The sequence below is a fragment of the Aythya ferina genome (genome assembly GCF_964211825.1).
Source record: "Aythya ferina genome assembly, chromosome: 2".
Classification (NCBI taxonomy): Eukaryota; Metazoa; Chordata; class Aves; order Anseriformes; family Anatidae; genus Aythya; species Aythya ferina.
Window position 1 is genome coordinate 82,170,896 of NC_140297.1, and position 25,220 is coordinate 82,196,115.

General features: G+C 42.2%; 1 protein-coding gene across 1 annotated transcript in view; it reads left to right on the forward strand.

Moving 5' to 3' along the window:
- Positions 1-25,220, forward strand: part of GMDS (GDP-mannose 4,6-dehydratase) — a 405,376-nt gene extending 380,156 nt beyond the window's left edge. Inside the window, exons 10-11 of the mRNA XM_084508158.1 lie at positions 23,746-23,814; positions 24,222-25,220. Of these exons, the coding sequence (XP_084364284.1) occupies positions 23,746-23,814; positions 24,222-24,284 (132 nt within the window). The 3' untranslated portion in view covers positions 24,285-25,220. The remainder of the gene's footprint in view (positions 1-23,745; positions 23,815-24,221) is intronic.

A 25,220-nucleotide genomic window follows, 5' to 3' on the forward strand; every position in this document is an offset into this window, starting at 1 on the left:
TCTGTAGTATGCTAATTTCCATGACAACCCACTGTGATATCAGAGAACTCTATGGCTTTTCTTGGAGAAAAACAAACAGAAATTTTTAGCCTACCATATCACATTGGGACTACCAGCATGCTATACTGAGCAAGACAGATTTGCAGGACTTGGAGCTTTTTGTCAGTGGTGGAAGTAGTCCCACTAACCTGTTTCACAATATAGTTAAAATCCAATTCCAGGTCCTTCTATTTATCTTTTCTTTTCTTTTTTTTTTTTTTTTTTTAAATTTTCACTCAGGAGAAAATATTGACACAGCTCCAGCTCTTTTGTGCCTATGTGCATGTGGCTGCAATAAATATACAAATCTTAATCATACTTAAGGGCTCCAAGTTTAGGGGATCCCACATGCTGCAGGTGACACTAAAGTGGCTGCAGCATTTTGATGGATTTCTCTAGAATATCATAGCAGTGCTGTCTTCACAAGATTGCTGTGGGCTGCCCTTAACAGTTTGCCAGAAGCCCCATGGCTGTATCAAATTTACATGAAATGGAGCGTATTGACACCCTTGGCATTACCGCAAAGGTGTGTCCTAAAAACCATGCAGGTCCCAACATGTGATGAGCCATCTTAATCCAAGCAGACAGGCCAGGAGCTGTGTGTTTTCTGCAGCCCATGTACCTGTCTGCCTGCGAGTGTGACAGCAAGCCTCATTCCAGCTGCGCTATTTGTATGCTAAGCAAACAGGTAAAACAAAGCAACAGTGCAGCCAGTGTAATTATCTTTTATCTCACAAGAGTTCAAAAGGAGGGCTTTCCCACTGCAACTCTATTTTCATAGCTGTCTGCTCCAGAACCATTTTGGCTGGTGGTGTTTTATGTGGAAAATTAAAGGGGGAAGGACTGTCATAACTTCCTAATGACATCTTGGGGTTATTTTATATGCTAAGTCATTCATATCTTTTACAATTTAAAAGCATGCTGACGTCATACACATAATAGTCATACAAGACTGCCCGCATGTTTGCAAATAAATGTTAGAATTCATGGTTATCATTTTTTCTCATGCTAAAGAAGGCTAAATGATTCACATCCATTTTCTTCAAGCACTTTTTCTGTAAACGGAAATGCCTCCATCTCCTGAATGTTAATAGGCAAAAGTCTGCAGACAACTATATTTTGCAAGCTTTTATTTATTAACAAATGACAATTGGAGAAAAATAAAAGTCATTGTTATGCAAAATCAATATCTATCAACTGTACACACTTTCAGATAATAAGTAACATTTCAACTCTGCCTAGGGTCTGTTTTATGAAGAACAGTATTGAACTAATTACAACTTCAGGTCAATAACGTATCTTTTCTTGGTACCACTTAATCAGTATTGCCTGCTGTCTTTTGCTGTTGTGATACTACGGCTCTTTGGCTTGTTGATATACTCTAAGTATATGCATTTCACACACTCCAATGGCTTTGTATCACCATAGCATATTTCATTAGCTAATGAAGACAGAAGCCAGGCAATTTATTTTCATTATGTATGCAGTTAATGTTCAGTCAACCTGAAAAGTGAAACAGAAATATGCTAAAACATGCTTGTATCATTTTATTACTTTGATTATATCTCTGTGCATGTCTGTATCCTCATGTGACTCTGATTGAGGGTGTATTTCTTCTTTCTCTCATGTAAATGTACCTGTAGTCTGCTAAACGGAAGACCTGTTGATCTGTGATTTATTTTTATTTTTTTAATCTGACAAGAAATTATATCAATATAAACTATTTTAAGGACTTTTAAAAGCTAATCTGTGTCACAAAGTGTCTTTACATGTAATTTTGAATCAGTTTTAGGGAAGCAAGTTGGTACAGTGATTAAATGCTAAAGCTCATGAAACTGTAAGATCAGACTACAATTTATCTGAAACACCTACAGTCCTGGAAGTCCTACAGTCGTATTCTCACATCTGAAATCACACCAGCACCTAGACCTGTTGTGGTCATGCTGTTCAGCTCCAGATCTGCAGCATGCCATGTCAGACCCACCTGGCTGTGTGAGGGTGACAAAGCAAAATCCACTTGTCTTGTATGTGCTTGACTTTGGAGAAAGATGTAAAGAGGCGTGTCTTACAAGCAAGTCATGTCAGCAAAACAAAGCTGGGTCCTCACATTCTTAAAAGCCTAATTTTAAAATCACACTTAAACAGACATCTTAGCAATCTTAGCATTTACTTTTATTAGGTGTACTTGTGGTGTTTGGTGAAACATTTATTCCCTGTCCATGACTGGTTGTGTCATGTCTTGCTGTATCAGATAACAATGCTATTCACAGCAACAGGGGCTTCATGCTGTGTGCCTCTCCAAGGATTTAGCAGTGGACACCCACGATGAAGCTGCAGTTTTCTCTCCAGACCATGTGCAATATTCCATTAGCATAGTAGGTGTTCTTTGTAATGATTTCAGCAAATGCAAGGTGCGGTCAGAATCGTCCTTGCACCAGCATGGAGAACGCAATCCCCAGTTGCTAGCAGATGAAATACGACTCTCTTAATCAAAGAGATCCACTGCACATCTATTTCAAATCTGACATATAATTTAAAGCTGTGCATCTGCTGTTTGTGACCACAGTGCCATTTGGCATGTTTGGGTTTCAACACAATAAAACGGCTTCAATCGAAAGGGAAGTGTTTCTTTTCCACTTCACATGGAAGCAGTGATGCCATGGATATCCTTCAGCCTAGTAGAAAACAGGCCCGATTTATCTAAAACAACTCAAGATAAAATACAGCCAGTTGGCATCGCATGTCATATCTTCCCAAGCACAATAAGTTTTAAAGAGAATAGGCCAGATTCCTTCCTCGTGTAGCTCCATAGAAACCCGCTGGTTTGGTTCAGCAGATAGCCAAATATAAACACTGTTACAGAAAAGGTTCGTTTGGAATCAAACGTGGAAAACTTTGGAGTTAGGAAGATATCTGAAAATATTTGCTCAGTGGAATTAAGACATTTAAAATACTTGGCTAGATTCACCTTCGGGTTTATACTAGTTCCAGTGTAAACCTTGCGGTAGATCAGAGCCACAGATACCCAGATGGTGCAAGTGACAAAGGGGAAAAGGGACCATAGTCCAGTTTGCTTCAGAGAGCTGCCTGAAGATGACCCCCAAAGCTGGGCACACTCACTAGGAAGATGAAGTGACTGTGGGGTGAGCCTTTCCTTCAGGAGATGCCACCTTTTGGAAAACGCATGGACCTTGACTGAGAATTAAAGCTTCAGTGATCAGAGCCTCCAGCTTCCATCTACTAGTAATTCCTCCCTGAAAATAGGTTTCCTTAAAGGTTTTGGGTGTCTATTTTATTCCAGTTCATATTTGAATGATGCAATGGCAGGAGACACCCTAGGGTGTTACCATACTTTGAGAGGTGACTTCAAGGCCAGCAACACTCCCTGCATGCAACACTATCTTGCAGCATTGTCTCATACCTTTGTTCTCTATTGCTTAAATATTTGGAGGGGCCTGTCATGCTTTGTCATTGCACTTCAGCCTTCTGGAGAGCATGGAAGGCAGATTTCTAGTGCTGAGTGGAATAGTTCAGAACTTGACAGCGTTTCAAAAAATTTTCACCCGTGATTTGTCCAGACCAAGTCATTTAGCGGGACGTACTAAAAGCTCCACACACTTTTCGTAACCAATTATGTTGTACCTCCCCATAATGTATGATTTATTTGGATTCGTTGCTGGTTCAAACTGCATTTTAGGAACTCAGGGAAGCAGATGCTAATTTTCAGACCAATATAAACCACTAGGAGCTCTCTTAAAGGAAGAGCTGCCAAAAATTATGATCAGGTTCCTATGGTTCTTGGCATAGAGAAAGCTGCTCAGATTTGGTTCCCATTAGTTATTTAGCATTTTTAGTACTTTTGTTGCTTCTGTTGCTTCATTCAACTAATTGCCAGGACCTTGAAAACTCTTATTCCATGGGGACAAACGCTATATTATTTTTTTCAAGCACTGTTAAATCAGTGGGAGTTAATTGTACGCAATGCTATAATAGCAGTTGAAGTAATGTGATATTATGTTTATGCCTCAGTTAAAAATATGCCAGTGGCCAAGCTATGTCAAAATGATACCGTGATTCTTCAGTCACCAGTGAGAAAGTAATCATAGGCTCCAATTTGTTTGAGCATTGTTCCCACACACACACTCCCCCACTCATCAGTGCTACTTATTAAACGCTGCCTTCTTTTTGGCTGCCAGCAGTGAAAAGTAGAAATGCCTCCTCACATGGGTGCCCATTTCAAACACTTCCTTGGCCTAAGTATTTCAGATGTTTGCAGATCCTTTTTTGTAAACTCTATCAGTCATAATGCATAAGGACAGCAACAATCTTGGTGATAGCCAAAGCATGCTTTTTCAGGTCTAGGCCTTAACAAAAGTGTAGTAAGCTATAAAAACGCACACTGACCTTTCAGTATCATGAATAATAGCAAGCCAGCTGTGAAGCAGAGGGGTCAGCAGCCATATATTCATTACCTTTGACTTCAAACTGCTTTGCAGAGATGTATCACCAAGCCTCTCACTCAGCTCTTCACTGCTGTGCAACATCTACACTAAAATTTTAAATTTCCATTATATAAATTTTAACAGAAACCAGTGTTCTCTTACAACAGGGTTGAAATCCCTGAGACCTGGCATAAGAATGGATTTTTCTCCGAGGTTCAGAGTAACCCCTGAGTCATGCAGCAGATGGATCCAGTTAGCTCCAATTAAAATATGAGGAGAACATCGGGCTGGCTTGGCAGACAGATACTGCTGCAGGGGTGGGAAGAGGGCCTTCAAGGAGAAAGAGTAGGAGTAAACCTCAGCACAGAATCTCATCGTACTGAAATGTATGTTTTGTTATTGAAACTAACCATCGTGGAAAAAAGATTTTGAATTTTGTGCTAAGAGAAACATGAGTGGCCCTCCCCAGCTGCAGGTATCAGGTAATTTCCTGATTTAAAAAAGATACAAATCTATTTCCATTTGCTTGGGGATTGTTAGAGAGTATCCCCACTTACATAATGCATTTCTTGATCTTGTACGTTTAGATCTGTTTTTCAGAGGTTAACTTTACAAATATGAATTTTTAAATGGAAATGTTTCTTAACTTGAAATAGCAATGCCTCATCCACAGGACAAAATAGCAGCCCTATTAGATAACCTGAAGATTTTAGACACACAGAAGGAACATTTGCATGCATTTTACTTATTTTCTGTGGTTACAGGTGAGATATTCGTTGCTTTTTTTTTTTTTTTTTTTTTTCTCAAAACAGGGGAAGGAAGTTGTTTCACTTGTTTTCTCTATTTTATTCTGCAGTTTAGGCCCTACTTTATCCCCCTAGTGTGTTTGTTTCCATCTAACAAGTACTTTATAGCATGATCTAGGTCTTGATGATGGGGATAGTGTTTACACACAATCAAGCAGGTGTTAAAGCTCCTTTCATCACACTAATGACACATAAGCATCTAAAGGATCTTCAGTGAGAACACCTATCCAGCAACAAGGAGCCATCCCATTTGTTTTGTAAGTGCAGTCCCTATTCCTGCATATTTTATTTTTATGGATCCAAACCACAGCACCTCATCATTTCATTTTTGTTTCTCTTCCTCTGTGCTGTTCCCCAATATCTGTAGTAGGGCAAGATGCCAAAGAAAAAGGCTCAGCACCTTTATTTCCATTTCTTGCTCCTCAGCACAAAATAGTTTGGTGATTTAGCAGACACATAGGCAGAATTGACTTTGCAGACAAGAAATCTGCCACCTAGGAGTACCCTTAGGAGCTGGCTGTATTTACCAGAATCATTAGAAAAGACAAAATACATTTGTGCAACTGAGCAAAATGCAGTGGGAGTTTGGTGCTCAGCCAAGGGTGCATGAGATCACCAGCCTCATCAACGGCCAGCCTGGACCCCCATCAGCCTGGGCAGAAGGAAGGTTATAGGTGCAGGCTACGCAGTTCTTCTCAGCTGCCAGTTGGGAGGAAGGGTGAGATTTGGGGTGAAGGCCTGGTCAGACTGCCGTAACTGCAGTGGGGGAGGTCTGGATGTAAAATAAGATACTTAAGGGTCTGTTCTCATGGTGCATTAAGAAAGTGGGAGCTTGACACGGCCTGATGAATTTGAGCTGGCAAAACACATTTCTTTATAACTCTCCTACCCCAGGCTGGTCCACTCATAATTTTCTGAAGTAATTGTTGTTTATACTGAAGTCTTCCATGTTTGGTCTTTCTCCAAAGGAAAATTTCATTGTCAGGTTTTAGCAGAAACCCTGCTGCTGCTGCTTCTCCTTGGGTGGGCACATGTAGGGAAGAAGGACCTTTATAAAACATCTGAATTTTATCATCCAGTTAAAAAAAAAAAAAAAAAATCTGAAGTCTGGTGCTTGGAATGAATGAAAGCCTTCACTAGTACCAAGCACAATTGAGCTTTTCCAGGGCAATGTGAGGTATATATTGCTTTAACCCATTTCATCAAGGTCAAGAATGAAGTAACTCAATGTCCTGGCTGGTTACAGAAATTCTGTTCCTCCACACAGAACTGATTTGAATATTGAGCTATGGTTCAGTGTTGTTGATTTCAACATGTGATGGATCAACCCCACAATTTAGGAGCAACCTCAATTGTCCAGAGAACTTGCAAGCCCTCCTGGCAGAGTTGTGCAAGAGCAGAGGGTTAGTTTGTTTTGCTTTGTTTAATGGGGTTGTAACCTTGCCAAGCAAAGAGGCAAACTACACATCAATAAGCATGACTTTTTTGAATTGTAGGGCTCTACTGAGATCACAACAATCTTCAAGAACAGATCTCTTTAAAATTTTCTTTGGGTAATGTGTCTTTTTGGGGTGTTGAATTACAACATAGCTCATATTTCCATTATATAGTCTTAGATAAATCAGGAATTTGACTTGAGGCTTGCTCTGCAACTTTGGAAAAAAAAAAAAGAAATCACCTTTTTGCCTGCCTTTAAGAGGACAAGAATTAGAAATGGCCTGACAACAAATACTATGCAAAGATAAGAAATTACTGTTGTTACTACAGAAAGATAGAACTATATGAGTTACTACAAATACTTATTTTTATTGCTATTAATATTGAATTGGTAGTTGTGGAGATCTGTAATGTTAGAGGAAATAGAGGACTGAAAAGGAAGAGGAAGGTGTCAGACAATTAAGCATCTTTATGGCCCAGTCCAAGAAAAATATTCAATAAAGTCATATTGGTGGTGGTATGGTAATCTTCCTGGTAGCAAAACTGGAGGTAATTCTGCTATCATTTCTCATTCTTATTAGTATCTACTATTGCATAAATAGCAATCCAAAAGTGCCCTGAGTCAGTTCATACCCAAAGCAAACATGAGTATCCTTCTTGAAAGCATTCCAGATGTAACCAGGGTCGTAAAACAAAATAGAAAGTTGATGGTTTTATTGTGATGCACGTTACAGTCAAGTAGTTATCTGATGGATCATCTGCTTTTTATGATCTGCGATGAGAAATATAGCTGTCATATGAGGAATAGATTTCTCATCATAAAACTTACCTCTGTAATTTCAGCACCTGAATAAGTGCTGCCTCAGGTGCTGATTGTGCTAGTAAACACTGTCTGAAGAGTGATTTCCCCATCTGTTTCTCCTCCTTCCATTCAAATGTGAAGTTTGGCAACAAGTGTTTTTCTGCAGTTTCCTTTCCTTCAGCAGCTGCTGCTCTTAGAGATCTCATGAGGAGGCTGCCATTGGGTAGCTGGTGATGCAGGAGTTCAGCTGGGGAAAGAGAAGGCTTTGAAAGGTATGTAGGTCGGTATTTCTGTAGATAGCAGGTAAAGCAATCTCTCTTCGGGAAGTTGCCACTCTGGTGGAGCAAAGTATCTCAAGTCACTGCTGCCATTGGAAGGGGCAGAATTCAAGCACATCACAATAATGCGGCTTTCCAGTGTAATTAGTGAGAGAGGAGCTCCTAGCTTGTATAGATTTTGTATCTCTGCCTTGGTTAGGCTCTTAACTCGGCATCTCGGTTAGAATTCTAAAATTACAGCTTTCAAAGCCCTAGTGCCATATTTATATACACCGTTTTCTTCATGGGAGAATATAAGGTACACATTTGAGGGCAGAGATCAAAACATTAGGTCCCCAGAAAGCTGCAGTGGTTTCACCACTGTCCGTAAGATTTCTTCTGTATAAATTGCTTAGATGTTAAAAGCAAGGAAACCTCCTCACCTAACGTGATGATTGAACCACGGGAACAAATTTTCCTCTCGGATTTGTGTTGCGGACCCCCTATGTTTGGGAGAGGTTATACATTCAGAGTGCTGACAGACACTATTACACGTTAAGCTTTATTCACCCTGGTTCTGCTGGCCACCAAAAGCTCCGTGCGTCTCTGAATCCCTCCGCCTTTGGCGCTTCTGCTGGTGAGACTCCCAGCTGGGGTGCGGTTTAGCTAAAATGGGTGCTTTTCACCAAAATAATAAATTATGCCTATACTACTGTCTGAAGAGTGTGGATCTGGAGCCAATTTAGTGAGCATAAGTTACAATTGACTTTGGAAGTAATAACTTACACTTTGAGCTTCCTTAGATGTATAGCCAAGGAGCTGTCTGACTGCAAGTGTTTTTACACATCTTTCAGCTAAATTAGAAATCCAAGTGCAAAACTTAATGCTCAGAGATATCTTGGAGATCTGTGACCGTCACAGAAAGACTTGGGTCCATAAACCAGCCAGAGGGTCTCCTGCTTTCATATACATTCTTCCCCACATGTGGCATATTGGTAAATAGTAAAAGGAGTTTATTATAGCTGAATTAATGAATCTGAGGATAATTTGCCCCCAGTTCTGGCAAGCAAACTATGCTGGAAAGCTTGAGAGTGGAAGGAGCCAACTTAACTGAACACCTTCTCCAGAGATGGGACCAGAGATTGAAGTATATATATTCATGTGTGAGAAAGGTAGAAAAGCCTTAGGAGAGAAGAAAACAGGGTTTTCAGTGGGCTGGGGAGTGGGAAGGCAAGGGTAAAGCCTTCAAGGCTGGAGAAGAAAGCAATGGTGAGAAAGGAAAAAGGTGTAGTAGAAAAAAATCAAAGGGAAGATTTAAAGAGTCACGAACTGCAGATGCTGAGAATATCAAGGAATACAGTCCAAGGAGGAATGAAGCTTCGTAGGCCTCTCATGTTATATGTTCATGCTGAGAAAGAAGAGCTTAATCCAAACCTTGACGTAAAGGAGAGAACCTGCTGTTGTGTTTAGTGATCTTTACATTAAGCTAGTGAAAACAAGAGTGAATAATGGAAGTATTATGAAGAACAGGAAAAAGGGCAGGTTTAGACTGCTAAATTCATTTCTTGCTATTATCGAATTTGTGAGTTTATCCTGTCAGGATGGTACCAGCAGTGATGATGGACATTACAAAGCTTGGGTGTATTTAGCCCACTCAGCCACTGCTTGGCCAGGATCCTGTTGATTTCAGTGAGAGTTTACCTGAGAACATGGAAGTGCCTCCTCACCAGAAATAGAAATCCCAAGCCATGGTGTTCTGCTAGATAGCTTCAGCAGGTGTATTGAACTGCTGGCATGCTTTTAGTACGCCTATCGTACATCTTTAGTACATCTCTGACACAGTAAGCTCAACACTTTTTATCTTAAATATAGAAAGTGAAACATTAGATTTATGGGATAAGAGCTTTATTTCAGAGAGGTGCTGAAGCTTGCGTGAAAACACAGAGCTTAAGGCACTCACCTGAGCAAAAATTACCCAATGAGAACAAGAACCACCTCTAAATGTGCTTTTAATATGTGGATTTGAATGTATTAAACATTAGGTATGATGTTGCTCTTATTTTTCTTCTTATGTAGACAGGCACGAGTCTTCCCTACATTGTATTCATTATACTTTGTCTAATTCATTTCCATGCAAAACAGACCAAGTAAGGGTAAATTGAGTTGGTTGCACCTTTTGGTTAGATACATAAGTAACTATTCAGGATGCAAAGCAGCTGAAAATTATGCCCTTACCTAATATTTGCATGCCTGCTGAAGGCATGAAGGACGTGAAGGATAACACATTTCACACAGATCCTACAGAATAACAATTGCAGATGGCAAATGCCCCGTTAACTTGTGTAGATGGTCGTTTTCCTGTGCAATTACAAGAATCCCATGCTTAGTTCCAGTAAAAATGTGTACAAAAAATGGTTGCAGCAAGATGGTTAAGATTTTTAATAGCATAGTCCAACCTCTCAGTCTTCTCTGCTGTGTGGTTTTATGCAGTTTTTGTAACAGAACTGAGGTAGGCATGAGCTGGTTGTTGACTATTCTAGCCAAAGCAGGCATACATGCACATGGACTGGTGGGGCTGCAGGACTGCAGAATTTTTGCACTGACCTGCATATGGTTTAAAAACCGAATTTGATGAAGTGAACTAATGTGCCAGAAGTGCAATACTGCACCCATTGACCAGCTGTAGCACGTGGTCTGAGTAAGCAACAAGCAGCTTCTGAAATTTTGCGTTTACAGTACACACATCTAGAAGTAGCAATGTCATAGGGAAGAGTGAATCTTTGCCATAGGCGATTAAAAATCAGGCTGCAGTACTTCAGAGAATACTTAATTGGTGTTTCTCTGTTTTGCATATCGCTTTTCTCATCAGTTCTAATACCTTTTTTTTTTTTCTTCCTCTATAAACTTCTTTGCCTTAAAGGACTCGTGAAGGAAATAATTAAAAGGTACACAGAGGAAAACTGTCTGAGCAGGAGGGGCAGAAATCCAAGGTGGTTTAGGGAGGTGCCCCAAACACTCTTTTGGATTATTATTAATTTTTTTCTTACTATTATTTTATGATGTTGCTTATGTTTAATTACTCGTGTTTTCCTAACCCGTGTGACAGGCATAATTTGAAAAGCAATAGTAATGATCAAGCTGAGGAAGTGCCAGCTGCTGCCTACGTGCTCAAGCAAGCATAGAGCAGGCAGTGTCAGGAGATGGTGCCGTCTCTTGATTAGATCTGAACTTCTTTTTCATGTTGATGAAAATGATCCTGACTGTTATTATTTAAATACAAATGATGCCAAAAGGTGCTAGAAAAAGTCAGAGCTCTCTCTGTTCGCTGCCTGCAAGGAATAGTAAGTTCTTGGGACTTTGCTGCCGTATACTCTATTAAAACGTGTAATGTTTAGTATAAAAAGGTACAGTTGGTTTATTTGGGTCTTCTTAGTGGAAACTGCTAGGCAGCCCATCTAGATCAATATCATCCTTCCTTTATATCAGTGAACAATGTCAGTCTTTACATTTTCAAAACAAACCTTGAGGCCACAGAAATAAATAGCTTTCCTGCCAAACACTGTGTGCCAGGGTATTGCAAGTCTCATTTAGAATCTGTAGTATCATTTTGGTTTGGGATTTTCTGGTTACTAAAGCTTGCGGTTGTTTCCTGTTTCAGTTGCATGGTAAAGCAGCAAGATGCTGGAGGCAACACTGCTGAACAGGATGTCATCAGAATGTGAAGTCTTTTTGGGTAGTTCTAATAGTACACAGAGAACACGTTATTAATTTGTGTAAATCTTGGTAATAGTTTGTAAAGTGTTGAGCATCTGCCGTGATATGTTTGAAGGCTTTCATACTTCTTTTTCAAAAATTGCATTGGATGATGCATTTCTAAAAGGTTTTTGATGGCCTGATATCTTTTGGAGTGAAAATGGAATCAGGAAAAATGGAAAAAATACTGCTGTAGGCTGTGGCACCAGTGTGCTGCAGGGTCCTGCCTTGCAAGTCAGAGTGAATCCTTGAATGACAGTGAAGTAAAATGAATTTTTGTTTATTCTCTGTTGCCAAACTTTGCAGTCCTGTCATGAATATTATATTACCCTTTTTTTTGTTTGTTTTCATAGAACAGGAAGTTCTGGTGTCCCATGATTGCACAGAGATCTCAGCTTTTTGACATGTTAAGTTTTTGCTCTGATGTAGTATGTGAAGAGAAAATCTTTTGGAAAGCTATTTCTATTTAGTCTTTAGAGCACAGAAGGCAAGTAAACCAGTAAACTCTTGAGTCCTGTTACACCCAGGTCAGTAATAGACCTGGGTGTAACAGGACTCCTGGGTGTAATAGGCCTCCAAGGTGTTGGGTCAGGTCCCCAAATCTTAATGCCTCCCAGCTTTGTAAAGGGGGAGGTAGCAGTGTTTTCTCGCCATTGTAATGTCATTACGATTGTTTAATTGTATAAAATCTGCATCTTTCTTCTCTGCAGGTCCTTCATAGTCATTGTAGTGCTGCTGTAAAACAGTTCTATTTTGTCTTAATGGTATTATGTCCACTTGAAGTCTTGCTCAGGTTACAAGTGGAGTGAGGCTGCCAAGATGTTTATCTGGCTTTCTTCAGCTGCTTTTAAGATTCTCAATAGGTACATGACAATTCTGTCATTCCTGGCTTTATATATTCATATATATTGCCTGTTATGTTGGAATATATCAAAGTAAACCCAGCCCCAAGGTTTATCTTAACCTACGCTGAGAAAGAGCTGTGTGCTGCAGAAGAATTCTAACAGAATATTCAAGGAGGCAGAGTTTGACTTTGATAGATTTTCAGAGAAAGGACTGCCATTTTTGTGTTTGTGCAGCGTATAATGGGACCCTTACCTGGTGTCCCTGTGCTGCCAAAACGTGAATGAAAAATAGGATTGCTTGTCTGAGGTACAGCTCTGTCTTTCGTATTGAAAGTTGGCAATAGACTATTACTGTGTGAATGGTCTCAAGAGACGCTTTCCTTGTAAGGGAATCAAGTGATGGATGAGGCATCTCACATTTTAAACATTACACAGGTGAAAGCACTGGAGTATTCCAGGCCCATGCCCATTGCTGTGTGTCTCTGAGTAGTCTGCTTGTTCTTTAGCAGTGGAACTAACGGGCATTTGGCAAGTAGGGCAGGACCACTAGAAAATGTTAAGTTTTTCCCTTCTGTAATGCTCTCTCATATTTGATTGCTGCAGGGCGAAATAATGAAGAATTTTTTGGTAACAGATCAAAAATTCCTTTCTTGTTTAATTGAAGGTGTTTAAGCTAAGAAGGTCATTGAGAGGACAGATTTAAAGAAGTGGTATTTGCATTTAGTGATGCTTTGGAAAGAAACAGAGCATATTATGCATGCTTTTCAAGTGTATATGGTGAATGCACTGCCAAATCTGTGTAAGTTTATAGGCAACTACTGTGAACTGCAATAGCAATAAACGAATCTGCTTTTTTACCCCTTCTGAAGCTGTCACTGTAAGCTTTAGGAGATCTTTGTGCTTTTTAAAACTTATTTCAACAAAGTTTCTGCTCTGTCAGCAAGCGTCTGCTGTGCTAGTGGTGATATAAATTGTCTTCCAAATCCTGCAGTCTCACTGGGAGGTGATGTATCTTGAGAGTGAAGGAGAGGTGGTGAAGTAAAGCCAGGTTTAAGAAGATGTTTGTGTGGAACAGGAGAATAATCCTCAAAAGAGAAATGGGAGGAGATTGAATGAGAAAAGTTGTAAGAGACACCGAATTAGGATAGAATATCATTCTAAAATGAGAGGAGAAAAATGGGATTTTGCAGAAATATAAAGTAGCCCAAAATGTGAAAGATTTAAAGAACAAGGAAAATGAGAGAAATTAAATGGCCAAGGAAAGGGAAGGACAAAAGAGAACAAAAATGCTTGGCTTATCTCTAAAAGAAGAAAAAAAAAATATCTGTATTTATTTTATTTATTTCTTGGAAGATTTTGAGATAGGTTGAATGTTTGTTTTGAGAGAAAGTCAAAGATAGAATAGGAAAAAGTATGATTTTTTTTTTTCTAGGCTTTCGTGTGCAGGAAATGTAATAGGAAGTTATTTTTATTAACCAAGATCAGAGAACATGCAACAACAAACTACAAAGAATGTTGTGGAAAAGCTGGTTATTTTTCAAGTCAGACCAGAAGAACCTGTGGCCATTGACCAGTAGGAGCCTAAGGCTCAGATTATTAAGCAGCAAGATCAGTGAGCTGAATGACTATTGGAGACTATGCACCCACTGACTTATATTACAGACAAAAAAAAATCCTGACCACCAAGTAGCTGATGGTTGTAGCCATTCATTAATCACTTGATGGTCTGTTTTGTCTATGTAATCAACACAAAAAGTGGACTTGTTTGATTTTATTTGTGTGAGACCAATTGATTTTATGAAGATACATCCCTCGTTGGAGTCGAGCAGGATTTTTCCAACAAGATAGTCAGGTGACACTGGCCACTATGGAGCCAGAACTGTGAGAGCCTTGTATAGACAGAGGCAAGTGTCTTTGGCAAAGTGTTTTGGGGTTTGTCAGGTGCAGTGTACCCCCTCACTTCAGCATCACCATGATGCTGAGTGTCTTGGGAGGGCTTTGCTACGTTCAGGTTTTGATTTTCAGGTGAATTTTCAAAAGCTGTGAGATGCTATGCTGATACTCAGCCTGCATCCCTAACATACCTGTAAGGGACTGTGAGACGGGGAAGTAGGGAACACAGCATCTGTATTTGCAGCAATAGTGTATTTTGCATCTGTTAAGGAAATATTCAGCTGGCTACTTTGCTTGGACTTACCAGTGGCCAGAAATACATTTGTTTATGGACGGGAAGTGCATAAGCCTTTTAATGGGTAAAGAGCGAGTTTGAAGCATTAAATGTGACCTGCTGTGTTGTGTGCCAGTACCTGCAAAGGGTTATTCTTTGTAGTGTCCTACTTGGACTCAGGCACTAAAGCTTTCATCAAAGTAAATCTGATTATTTTGCACATGGTTTTCCTGAAAGGATGTTATGATTTTCTAGATGTTTGGTGGCTGGTGATAAATTAGGCTTTTATGATGTCATGTGAAAGGCCACCGCTTGGACTTCCTTCTCCATCAAGCACACTGGAGAATACATTTGGGACATACTCTGAATCAGAAATTATCCTACCTTGTTTTATTTTAACCCTTTTGTGGGTCATTGCTTGCTTTGTAACTAGAGGTGCTTGAGCAAAGATAGCTTCACTTTTGCAGACAGGAGCCCCGTGGTATCCTGTCTCTTTCCTTGGGTAACAAAGCCTTGGCTCATGAGTTGCCTTTAAACCTTTCAAGGCTTAAATTCTTCCCATATATCGTGTCTTCAAACGGGTTTTCAAATCTGGTGGGTGTTTTAGTGAGAAATTGGAATGTGGTGAGGGGTGGTGGGAAGGTGATGTGCCCCATAAATTAGGTCAGGTTTATGACCATGCAGAGGGAGGCTGTTTCTAGAAAAACAACCAGCAGTAAAGGGCAGTGTGTTGCTGCTTTGCCCAGAGAAGTGACAGCTGCCTTCTTCATCCCTCTTACTGCAAGGGAGGGAGTGTTTACAGCTGGTTTTCAAACAGTGAGAAATGACTAACCATTCTCCACGCTAACTCTTTTGTCCTCGTTAATCCATACTGGGGAGGAAGACAGGAAGTGACAGGTATCCATCCCCTCTCTGTCCTTTTCACCTATAGCCTTACCACAGGCAGCAGGGTGACAGAGGTTCAAACATCAATACAACATGCCAGGGAGGGAGTGTCATCTCTCCTGCCCACCCTGAGTCACAGCCAAGCCTTGAGAGTGGTGAGATGAGCACTGAACATAGGTCAAAGAAAGCAACTGGAAATTAGAGGTGGGTTAGAGTTTTCTGATGACATGCTCTTTAGATGAAAGATGACCTTTTGAGGAAATTAATATTATTATTTGGGGAAAAAAATAATGGCACACCCTTCCAACATTCTTAACATTACAACTTTAATGTTAACAAAGGCCTTGATTTTTTCAGAGATATGAATGTTCTTAGGGTTCGTAAAATCACTAATTTGTCATCTGCAAGATAGAGAAATTCATCCTATGCAGTAGTGATATCCTGCTAATCATAAACCTGCATTCACTAAATTGCTGCTTAATGCTCTAAAGGTACATAGATAAATATCTAGAGGTAGAATAGAAGTCTGCTGTCCTAATGTTTATTGGTTTGTTGCTTATCTTTTGGTATCCAGCTGGCAGTGATCACTAAACCTACTAACAACATATCCGATGTAATTTGTTATAAACGAAGTATTTTTTACTGGAAGCAGAGGAGAGACTAAGCAGCCTTGCAGCATGAATCTGTGGGGTTATCAGTCTTCCTGTTCATCTTGACATGCCTGTCAGTGAAGACAGCTAACCCTAGGGGCCATATTCCATTTCCAGTCAGAAAGGCAGCCATTACTGCACAATAAACCCAGATGAAGTCTAACAGCTACACGGAGTGATTTCCTGATGTTTGCAGAAAATGCAAAAGTAGGGAGTGATGAGAAAAACAGAGTTGATTAATGAAACTGTGAGAGTTGCATTCATTAATTTGAAAAGGTACCGTGCTTTGGCTTAAACAATAAGAATTGTGTGTAGCAATAAAACCATGTGTGATGAAGGCATGATTATTTTACTCTTCCTCCCAAAAGCATTGTTGGAGTAGAGAACAGGCCGCAGTGAAGCAAGAGGCACCACACTGCAGTTAAACAGTGAACAAAATCAGGGCTCAGAGGTACCAGGAAGAGAAGGAAGCCGTTCTTTTCCTATGCTGCAGCTGATCTCTACCCTCACAGGGTCTTATTTTTACTGATAGGAAGGTCGTGGACTGACGTTCTCTCTGGCCAGGCAGCCTGAAGAAACATGCTCGTATGCAACTTCACCAACACCTCTGCTGGGAAGAGAAAATGTACAAATGTTTCTAAGCCATGTTGTGCAAAATGCCAGTTATTCGGACAGCTCTTTATCCGTAGGTTAGTCGAAAGCAGTTTGCAGCAGCAGGGTTTTCTCTGCTCTGGGGGAGCACCCCCTGACCTGCCCCATGGGGCTGGTCCCAGAGCCTGGCTTGAGGGATGCCATGGAGCTGCTGATCCCCAGCCGAGCGAGCTCCGCTCTTGATTCAAAGAGAGTTAAATTCAGCACTGGCTTGTGGGGGATATCAGTCTGTAATTCGGGAGGAATTTTATCTGGCTCAAGGGACAGCACTGGCCGAGACGCTTTCTCAGGCTTCACTTGGCAAATGGATAGGCTTGAAGGAGGACTCGGCCCTGCTCGGGTTTTGGCCGTGCAGCTCCGCACCGAGGCGCGAGGCCCGCACGTGCTCTCCGCGGGCCGCCTGCCGCGGCCCCACGGCCATCAAAGCCACCGGGCCCTGGCCACGAGGCCTCAGCCCCAGGGCCAGCTTGGCTCCATGCGACGCCTTATCAGTGGCCACGGCCCCGGCAGAGCCCAAGCTGGTGGAGCCGAGCGGGGCGTTGCTGCCGGCCGCCTCCCGGCCCCGCCGAGGGACGATGCCGCCGGTTCCCCGCTTCCTGAGCAGGCCAGACGGCTTGCTGTTTTCTTCTCGTCTCTTATCGCCCCCCTGTCATTGCCAGAGAGGTCTGGCTTCGCCGCTGCAGTTCGTGCTGATAGGCAGCACTGAAGTGGAAAAGGCGCGGGAGGGAGGGGAGGAAGGGGGCGTAGAGGAGGAGGAGGAGGGAGACATCTCCACCGCCGCCGTTCTTATTGCCCTAATGTTTATTGCCGCTCCGAGCTCATTTGCCTTAACCCTTTGGAAGCGGGTCCCATTAAAGATCATCAAACGATGATAAGATAAAGCTGCTGCTCTAACACCTGTGATTCCTGGTGGAAAAGCAAGGACTGTGCCCGGGTTTTGTTGGCCGTGCTGCTTGTGGTGGCTCCTTATGCGGGCGTGCAGAGGGTCCCGAGGTAAGACCTTACCCCGAAGGTGCCCGGTGCTTGCAGCCTGCTGAGGTCCCTCAGAAGTGCAGGTGCTCAGCGCCTCGCAGTGTCAGCCTGGTCCTCTGGTTTTTCTTCTCCCCTCCCTTCCCCCTCGACACGGTTTTATTAAAAACCGGGGCTTTCTGAATAGGGAGGGGATTTGCACATGAAAACACGCTGGGGAGAAAGCATGCCTCTTATTTTAAGTGACATTTTGTTATATGTGAGTTTCAACCTATTGGTTGCTTTTGCCTTTTGCCTTTTCCTGTGGTTCTTTGCAAACAATACTGTCTTTCTGTTAAAGACTGCTGACCCAAGAGTGGAAAGCAGTCTGTTCATGCTGCATTAAAACAAATTTAGATCAGAAACCAAATTCACTGGCATTCCTCTATTCCCCTGGTACCCTGACTGCTCCACAACTTTGCTTTTCTAAGAACAGAGGAAAGAAAAAATGAAAACGGAGCGACACATTATGGCTCTTCTGAAATTCCTGAAGATGTTTACTGTGTTCCTCGTTAGACTCGGGCTTTGCTCATCGATGTGTTTTATCTCCAGTCTCCTCATACTTACTGCGGTGATAGGAGTCACTTGCTTTATAATTACACTGTTTTTTCCTGTTACTATAGATATTATACCAAACACTGCACTTCGCAAAGAAATCAAGCCAGTGCTCTCTGCGCTTGCAGAGTAGGGCCCGCAGCCCAGCAGACACAGTGCTTGTTTCTGGGACTCCTCCTGGGTTTCGGTGCTTGCTCAGCTGAGCCCCGCATCGGATTTTGCACCAGCGAGATGCACATTTACAGGCTCTACAGCTCCCATCTAGTGAGGTCTTGCTACTTTTCCTGAGTGCACTGGGAATAGCTCAGCTGAAGTCGCAGCAACTGCTCTCCAGCTTTGCATCTGCATTGGGACACAGTGTCCTGGGGCCTGGTGGCAAGGACGGGTGGACGCTGGGGGACAGGGGATAAGGGTGACAGCAACAGAGCTGCGTAGGGAGCAGGGCATGCAGTCTCTTGTTGGCAGTGAACACTGCAGCAAGGCTGTTTCCTGAGCAAGGAGCTGCAGCAAATACCCAAGAATACATATTGACGTTGTTACTGAGGTGTGCTATTGCAGCCCTCATTAAAATTTCCTACCAAAAATGCTCCAAAAGGTGCTTGAAAGAGGGTACTGATCAAATAAAGCTTGATATATGAATTATTGAGATATAATGGTGGAAATGCAACGCTGTAAGCTAATGTCTGATTAAATAGCTATGTTTATTAATTTTTCTGTTAGCAGGACAAGTTAAAGTTTAAAGGCAAGGGTCATAAGAAAGAGACAAGGAAAATAAAAGACAGACGGGGTTTGCAGGAGACTTTGGCCCCTAGACTCTTGAAATCCTTCTTGACAAAACTCCTTGAGCAAGAGTGCAAGACTAAACACGTAAGCCAGAGCCTCCGCTGAGCTGGGTCTGCGCTCCTTACTTGTGGGAGCTCTGCTGTAACAAATCATCTTCCAAGCAGTCTTGCTGATTGTGAATGTAACCCTGGCCACTTTTCAGATGCAGTAAAACTGTTGTGTGCTTAGATCAAGTCTGTTTATTTTTAGAGGTAAAGCCTTGTCTCTGCCGCAGCGAATGGAGCTGGGCACGATTCCATCGCAGGTGTTTTAATGAGGACTTGGTCTGCATTTTATTCTGGTGTAACAGCGAGCAAAGTCTGGCTCTCGGTGCTGGCTAAAACGAAGGACTATTTTAAAGGCAATCAGCTGAGCTGTGGTAATTAAGGAAACCTTGGATTTCTTTCAGGCCACATTATCTCCTTTTTCTCACATTGTCTTGAGGCTTTACATTTTCAGTTAAAGTTAATTGAATGAGACAGTGATGCATTGCACAGTGAAACCAGATCAATCACTGCACGAGTCAAAATAGAAGTAGTGATGACACTCAGAACAAGAGCTTGGGAAATGTGATATTTACATTAAAATATTCTACATTTTTGTCTCAGGGCTTCAAAACCTAATTTTAAAATGCCCTATCACATTGTGTAACAAATTTCTCCCTGCTTACCTGCATGTATTTGTGTCTGTGCATTTGGACAATGAAACTGAATCATCATAAAATCATATTCAATAATAACGGGGTATTTTCTACACAGTTAATCAGCCTAACTTACAGAAAAGGTAGAAGACAAGATAAAATCATGTTGAACAAGCTCATTCTTTTCTCTGAGAGACAGTTATAGTGACAGTGGAGTGGATATAAAGCCGTAGGAGAGTTTACTGTCGTATTCATTGGCAACAGAGAATTTGACTGCTGTCTTTTCCAACTTCCTTCCCTTTAAATATTTACCTGGATGTTTTTTCCAACTCGCAGCTTCCAGGCAAAATTCATCGTTAGTATTCACTTATGTTAACTGTATTTGCATGGAAAATAAGGGATTGTTCCTCCTGAAATCGTTCACTAAGAGCAAAGACTTAATTTTATGTTTGTGACCTGAGTACAATAAAAACAACAGAAAGCCTTAATCAGTGTTTTCAGATTTGCAAACTCCCAGCACAGTATCTAAATCCTTCATGAAGTCAAAGGGCTTTGTTTTCCTATCAGTACATAAAGCACAATGCTAAGGAAAAAGAAGTTGTCCTGCAGGGTTACCAAACACGAAGTGGTGCCGTTTCATCAGGTGCCGTTCCCTCGGATGCAGGGATCCCGGGCAGCCTGGATTCAGCAGCAGCCAGCTGTCTTTCAAGAACAGCCCCCACCCCCCAGAAATCCAGATTTTCTCCAGCAGAAGCTTACCTCTTCTTTCTTTGCGCTCTGATCTGGTTGTACCTCCAGAAACTGAAGCCCTGACACTGAAGAACCAATGCACTTTACGGATCAGCATGCCAGAGGTTTTCTGGTGTGTGTGTTTCTTTTTTTTTTTTTTTTTTTTTTCCTTTTTTCTTTTTTTTGGAAGCCTGACAGATGCATCTCTGGTTTCAGTGAAAGACTTGAATAATATAAACAAGCAGTCATTCTGTTCCAAGAGGAGCTTTTTTTAATATTTTATTGTAATTACCTTATTGTTTTCATATTATGAGCTACTTGTAGAAAAATACAGGAAACATGACTGCAATACAATCCTTTAATCAGGAATAGCTTTGTTCCAGTCTTCATTTCCATTCAGTGCTGAAACTTTGCCTCAAAAGAATACAACTCAACCTTGAATTTAGATGAAATACGGTGTTAATACTGTGGTATTATACAGCATTTTATCTCTGCACTTAGTAACTTCCATAAGAGAACCTTTTAAAAAGTGCATAGGGGTTATTTTGTCCGTAATGCTATTTTCAAGTGAATCTTACTACGAAGCAGTGTTTCCCAAAAGTACATAAACTTCTGCAGGAGAGCCACTTAAAAATCTTTTAACCTGAGTCAGATGGGGAATTTGTATTACCATATATATTAAATCTGGTATCTTTTTTTTTTTTCTTTTACTCAATTTAAAATTATGCCAGAATGCATTTTACTGCATCACTCTTAAAGCATGTGAATTTTTTAAGGAAGAACTACAAAAAAAAAAAACATTTTTAATACAGAAATGGATTTAATACACTAGTTGTTTGTGTTATCTCTGTGTATAATCCAGCACTGCAAATAACTTTATTACTGATTTGAAATCTCCCCCCAACCTGATTTGCCCCATTCAGCAGCTGAGTGTTTATGTTTTTGAACGAAGGGCTGGAATTAGGTAAAGCCTTTTTTTTTTTTTTTTTTTTTTTTTGATACTGTTTTAACAAAAAGCATTTGTCCAAGAAAGCTAAAAGACTGCTCCCAAGCTGTTTGAAAGCAGAATGCAGCTATGTACAGCGGGCAACGCAGCACTTCATTCAACGCAGCTCCTGGTCCACTTCTCAGATGGGAAACCAGCATCCTAGATAGGCTCAGTTTTCAAGAATGTTTCTGGTATGGAGATGGTGGACGTAAAATTATTGCTTACACAGCATTTCTAAAAGTGAAGCTAAGTTTTATGATAGGGCTTTTATGTCTTAAAATGAGGCGGTATTAAAACACAACTTCTAGCTAATGGCTCGAATTAGAACTGAATAAAAGGCAATTGTTTTTTATGCTGAAATTTATTTTAAGAGGGATTTCCTTGTTTCCAGGCACGTACACACACACAGATTTAATGTGAATTTAAGCGAACTCCAGATAAAAGGCATGCCTCCATGAGTACCTCAGGGCCCGATCCAAATTTTATCAAAGTTAGTGGGAGCCTTTCCCATTTCAACTCAGAATTTGCAATCCATATTCACACGACCCTCAGGGGGATCCCTCAGGCTGATGCGGTTTTGCATGCCTTGCCCTCAAATGTCTGCTGCAGTTTCTAAAAACCCATTACAGGGCTGCAGTAGGAAATCATTTAGTCTAATTTAAGGAAATCGCGGCGTTTTTATTTTCACATCATTTTGTTCCGACCCATCCGTTTACTCTTTTCTGAAGGCGCACTGAAATGTTTTCGGCATAAAGGCTGAAGTATTACAAATGCTGCCTGGAACAGCCTCAGCAGACGTGTTTGTTCCACATCCCCTTCTGCAGTGCAATATTTCCTTTGGTGGATTTCCTCTGCTGCTGGAAGCGAGCTGTCTAGCTTTCTGCAGCACAATTACGAAGAAGAATTTCCTACGTTTTACTGCACAGGATGAGGTGATGTTGGAAGTTAGCACGACCTGAACCGCACACGCACAAAAGATAGCGTCTGAAAAATGGAGGCAGCAGCAGCAGCGCGGTGAAAAACCTGCAGCCACAAAGTGCTCGTCAGCCCCGCCGCCAGTCAGAGGGCGAGGAGGGAGAAGCACGGCCCGGGGATCTTTTAGGAAACCCTGCCGTGCTACCAGCATCAAGTCGAAGGCAAGAGCAGGATTTGGCCTTAGCTCTGTTGTCCTGTAACAAAGCTTGTGTTGTTTTACTCTAGACACAGGCCAATACATTTTTAGTGTTTACTACTCCGGAGAAGTGAAGCTTGTAAGGAGAGGTGACATTTTATTAAACTGTCACATACAATTGCAAAAGCTAACTGTTAAACCAAAGTACTTGGGTTGTTTCTCAGGAAGATTCGGTCAGTTCCTTTGTTCCTTCAGAGATGCAGAAAAAGGAGTTGTTTTCCTTGCTTAATTTTGTTATTTTTGATGACTACTTGCGGGATTGTTTTGGTGTGGTAGCACTTTTAAGAATAATTAAACAGCGAGGTGGATATGAACAAGCTCTTGGTCTCTGTAACAGTTTCAAGATAATTTACTTTAATTTATGAGAGATTTAGACTATTCTTTCCATGTGGATGCTCAAAGCACTGAAGAAAAAAGATGCAGGCGTTCAAAAGCTGGCTGTTTACTGCCATTGCGTGTGGTTACCCATATTCAAAACAGTCTTTCAGCATCGTCTGTCTGTGATCACATTTTTATTTGGAAGAGATTAGTTGTCATATTTGTTCTGTGATTTACGTTATTTAAAGAAGGGGGAGGGGGGGGAGAGGGAGAATTTGGAACAGCTCGTTCAATAGCATGACTAAGAAACACGACAACTTATTACAAAACGTTCACCACCGCAAGGCAGTGAGGCTGGAGCTCAAACCCCGCACACGCAAAAACAAAAGAGTAACTCTTTTGCTCCAAAACAGCCTGGTGAAAGGATGCTGCCTCCTGGTGATTTATAGGCATATGAGCTTCCACTAAAATTGCATCTTAAATATTTTGTCCTCGGAAGGTGGCCGGGCCCGAGAGCCCTTCCAGCCGTGCTCAGCTGGCGGGGATGTGCGTGTGGGCACGGCTGTGCCGCACCTTGCCTGATGCCCACCAACCACTGAGCATGATCTGCAAAGGTTTCCCTCATTCTGGAAGCTTTTGCTCGAATTTCATTCCTTGGGACAGGTTATGGCAAAGGGGTGGGCTTTGGGCTGGGAACGAGCACCACAGAGGTCAGCCCCGCACAGCGCCATACAGGGAAGGGGAACGGTTCTCGCAGTGTTTTTCTCTTCTTTTCCACAGGATTTTCTTCAAGGGGATTGTACCAAAGCCAAGCAAAAGCTGAACTGGAAGCCCAGAGTCACATTTGATGTGAGTGGTGTGCTTTGTACCTACCCAGGGGTTCGTGTCCTCCAAGAGCAATCCACTGGGGGGGGGGGAGTTTTGCTTGGGCACACCTAGAAGCCGCGCTGTCGGTGGCCACCCCGGGCTGTTGTTCTTGCTTGGAAGACAGCAGCCACCACAGCAGCGCAGGGCATCCCCCGTGACTCTGCTAACCTGCCCTGGAAAGGGCCCAGCAGGCGTCAGCATTTTAGGAAGGAGTGCGTGCCTCGCGCTGAGGTGCCAGCATGGCAGCACAGGCCGCGACTTGACCCAGCGAGTTTCGGGAGACCCGGCACTCCCGCGGTGCAGCAGGGCAAGCATGCGAGCAAACGTGCTCCTTATCCCCTCCTCATCCTGCCGCGGGGACCCTCACCCACTTTTCTTCCTCCTTGCAGGAGCTCGTGAGGGAGATGGTGGACGCCGACGTGGAGCTCATGAGGAACAACCCCAACGCCTGAGCCCTGCCGGGACCCGTGCTGGGGGCGCACCCCACGGCCAGCACAGCCACCCACACACACCACCGGGGCCAGGGTGGGTGGCCACCCCCCTCAAGGTGGCCTTATTGCTGGCCTGCCTGTGCGTAAAAGCCCGGTTTTGTCCCCCCTCCACCCTCCTGGTGCCTCTGGCCCCACGAATCATCCCAGGGCAGCCCTGCTCCTCCGCACAGGCTGCCTCTGGCACCCGCTGTTAACCAGGGTGGATCCCCCCAGCACTGTACCTGGAGGAGCCACCGGCTGGCAAGCCCACTGATTTCCTTTTTTTAATTAAAACGCGCCTTTTTATTACCTAGGACCTCCAGCGCCTTTTTAGTACTTTCTCCCATTTTGAATGACAGAAATACACAAAAGCATCCCCTGCACTGCCCCCCAGCAACAACAGCAGCGACCCTCTGGCGCTAGCATGCGCCCACCATCCCTCTGGCCCTGGCTTCCCCTAGTCTTCCTCTGCTGAACACTCCTTGTTTTTCTTTCCTGCAGCTCACCTCCACCCCAGCGGCCCATTTCCACCACTTGAACTCTGTAAAAAGTTTGGATAACTTGATCTAACTTGCAGTGAAATTGCCTTTTGACCATGCCGAATTAATTCCTAATTGCTGGAATCGCTTTCAAACCAGTCAGAGGGGGCTTGTAAGCATTTTTCAGATCTTCATTTCAGGGTGTGAGTGAGTCACAGAAAGCCTTTTTGTCCAGCACCTTCCTGACCCTGGGGTCTGGGTTTTTCTTTTTTTTTTTTTCCCTTTTTTTTTTCCCATCAGAATTTCCCCATTCCCCTTCATCCTCTTCCCGCTTACTATAATTAAACCTCGGATGGGAGCTCGAATGATCTCAAAAGATGGCTTAAGAAATAAAAACAAAATAAATAAAAAAGCTTTAAAAAAATATTAGAAACTTCAA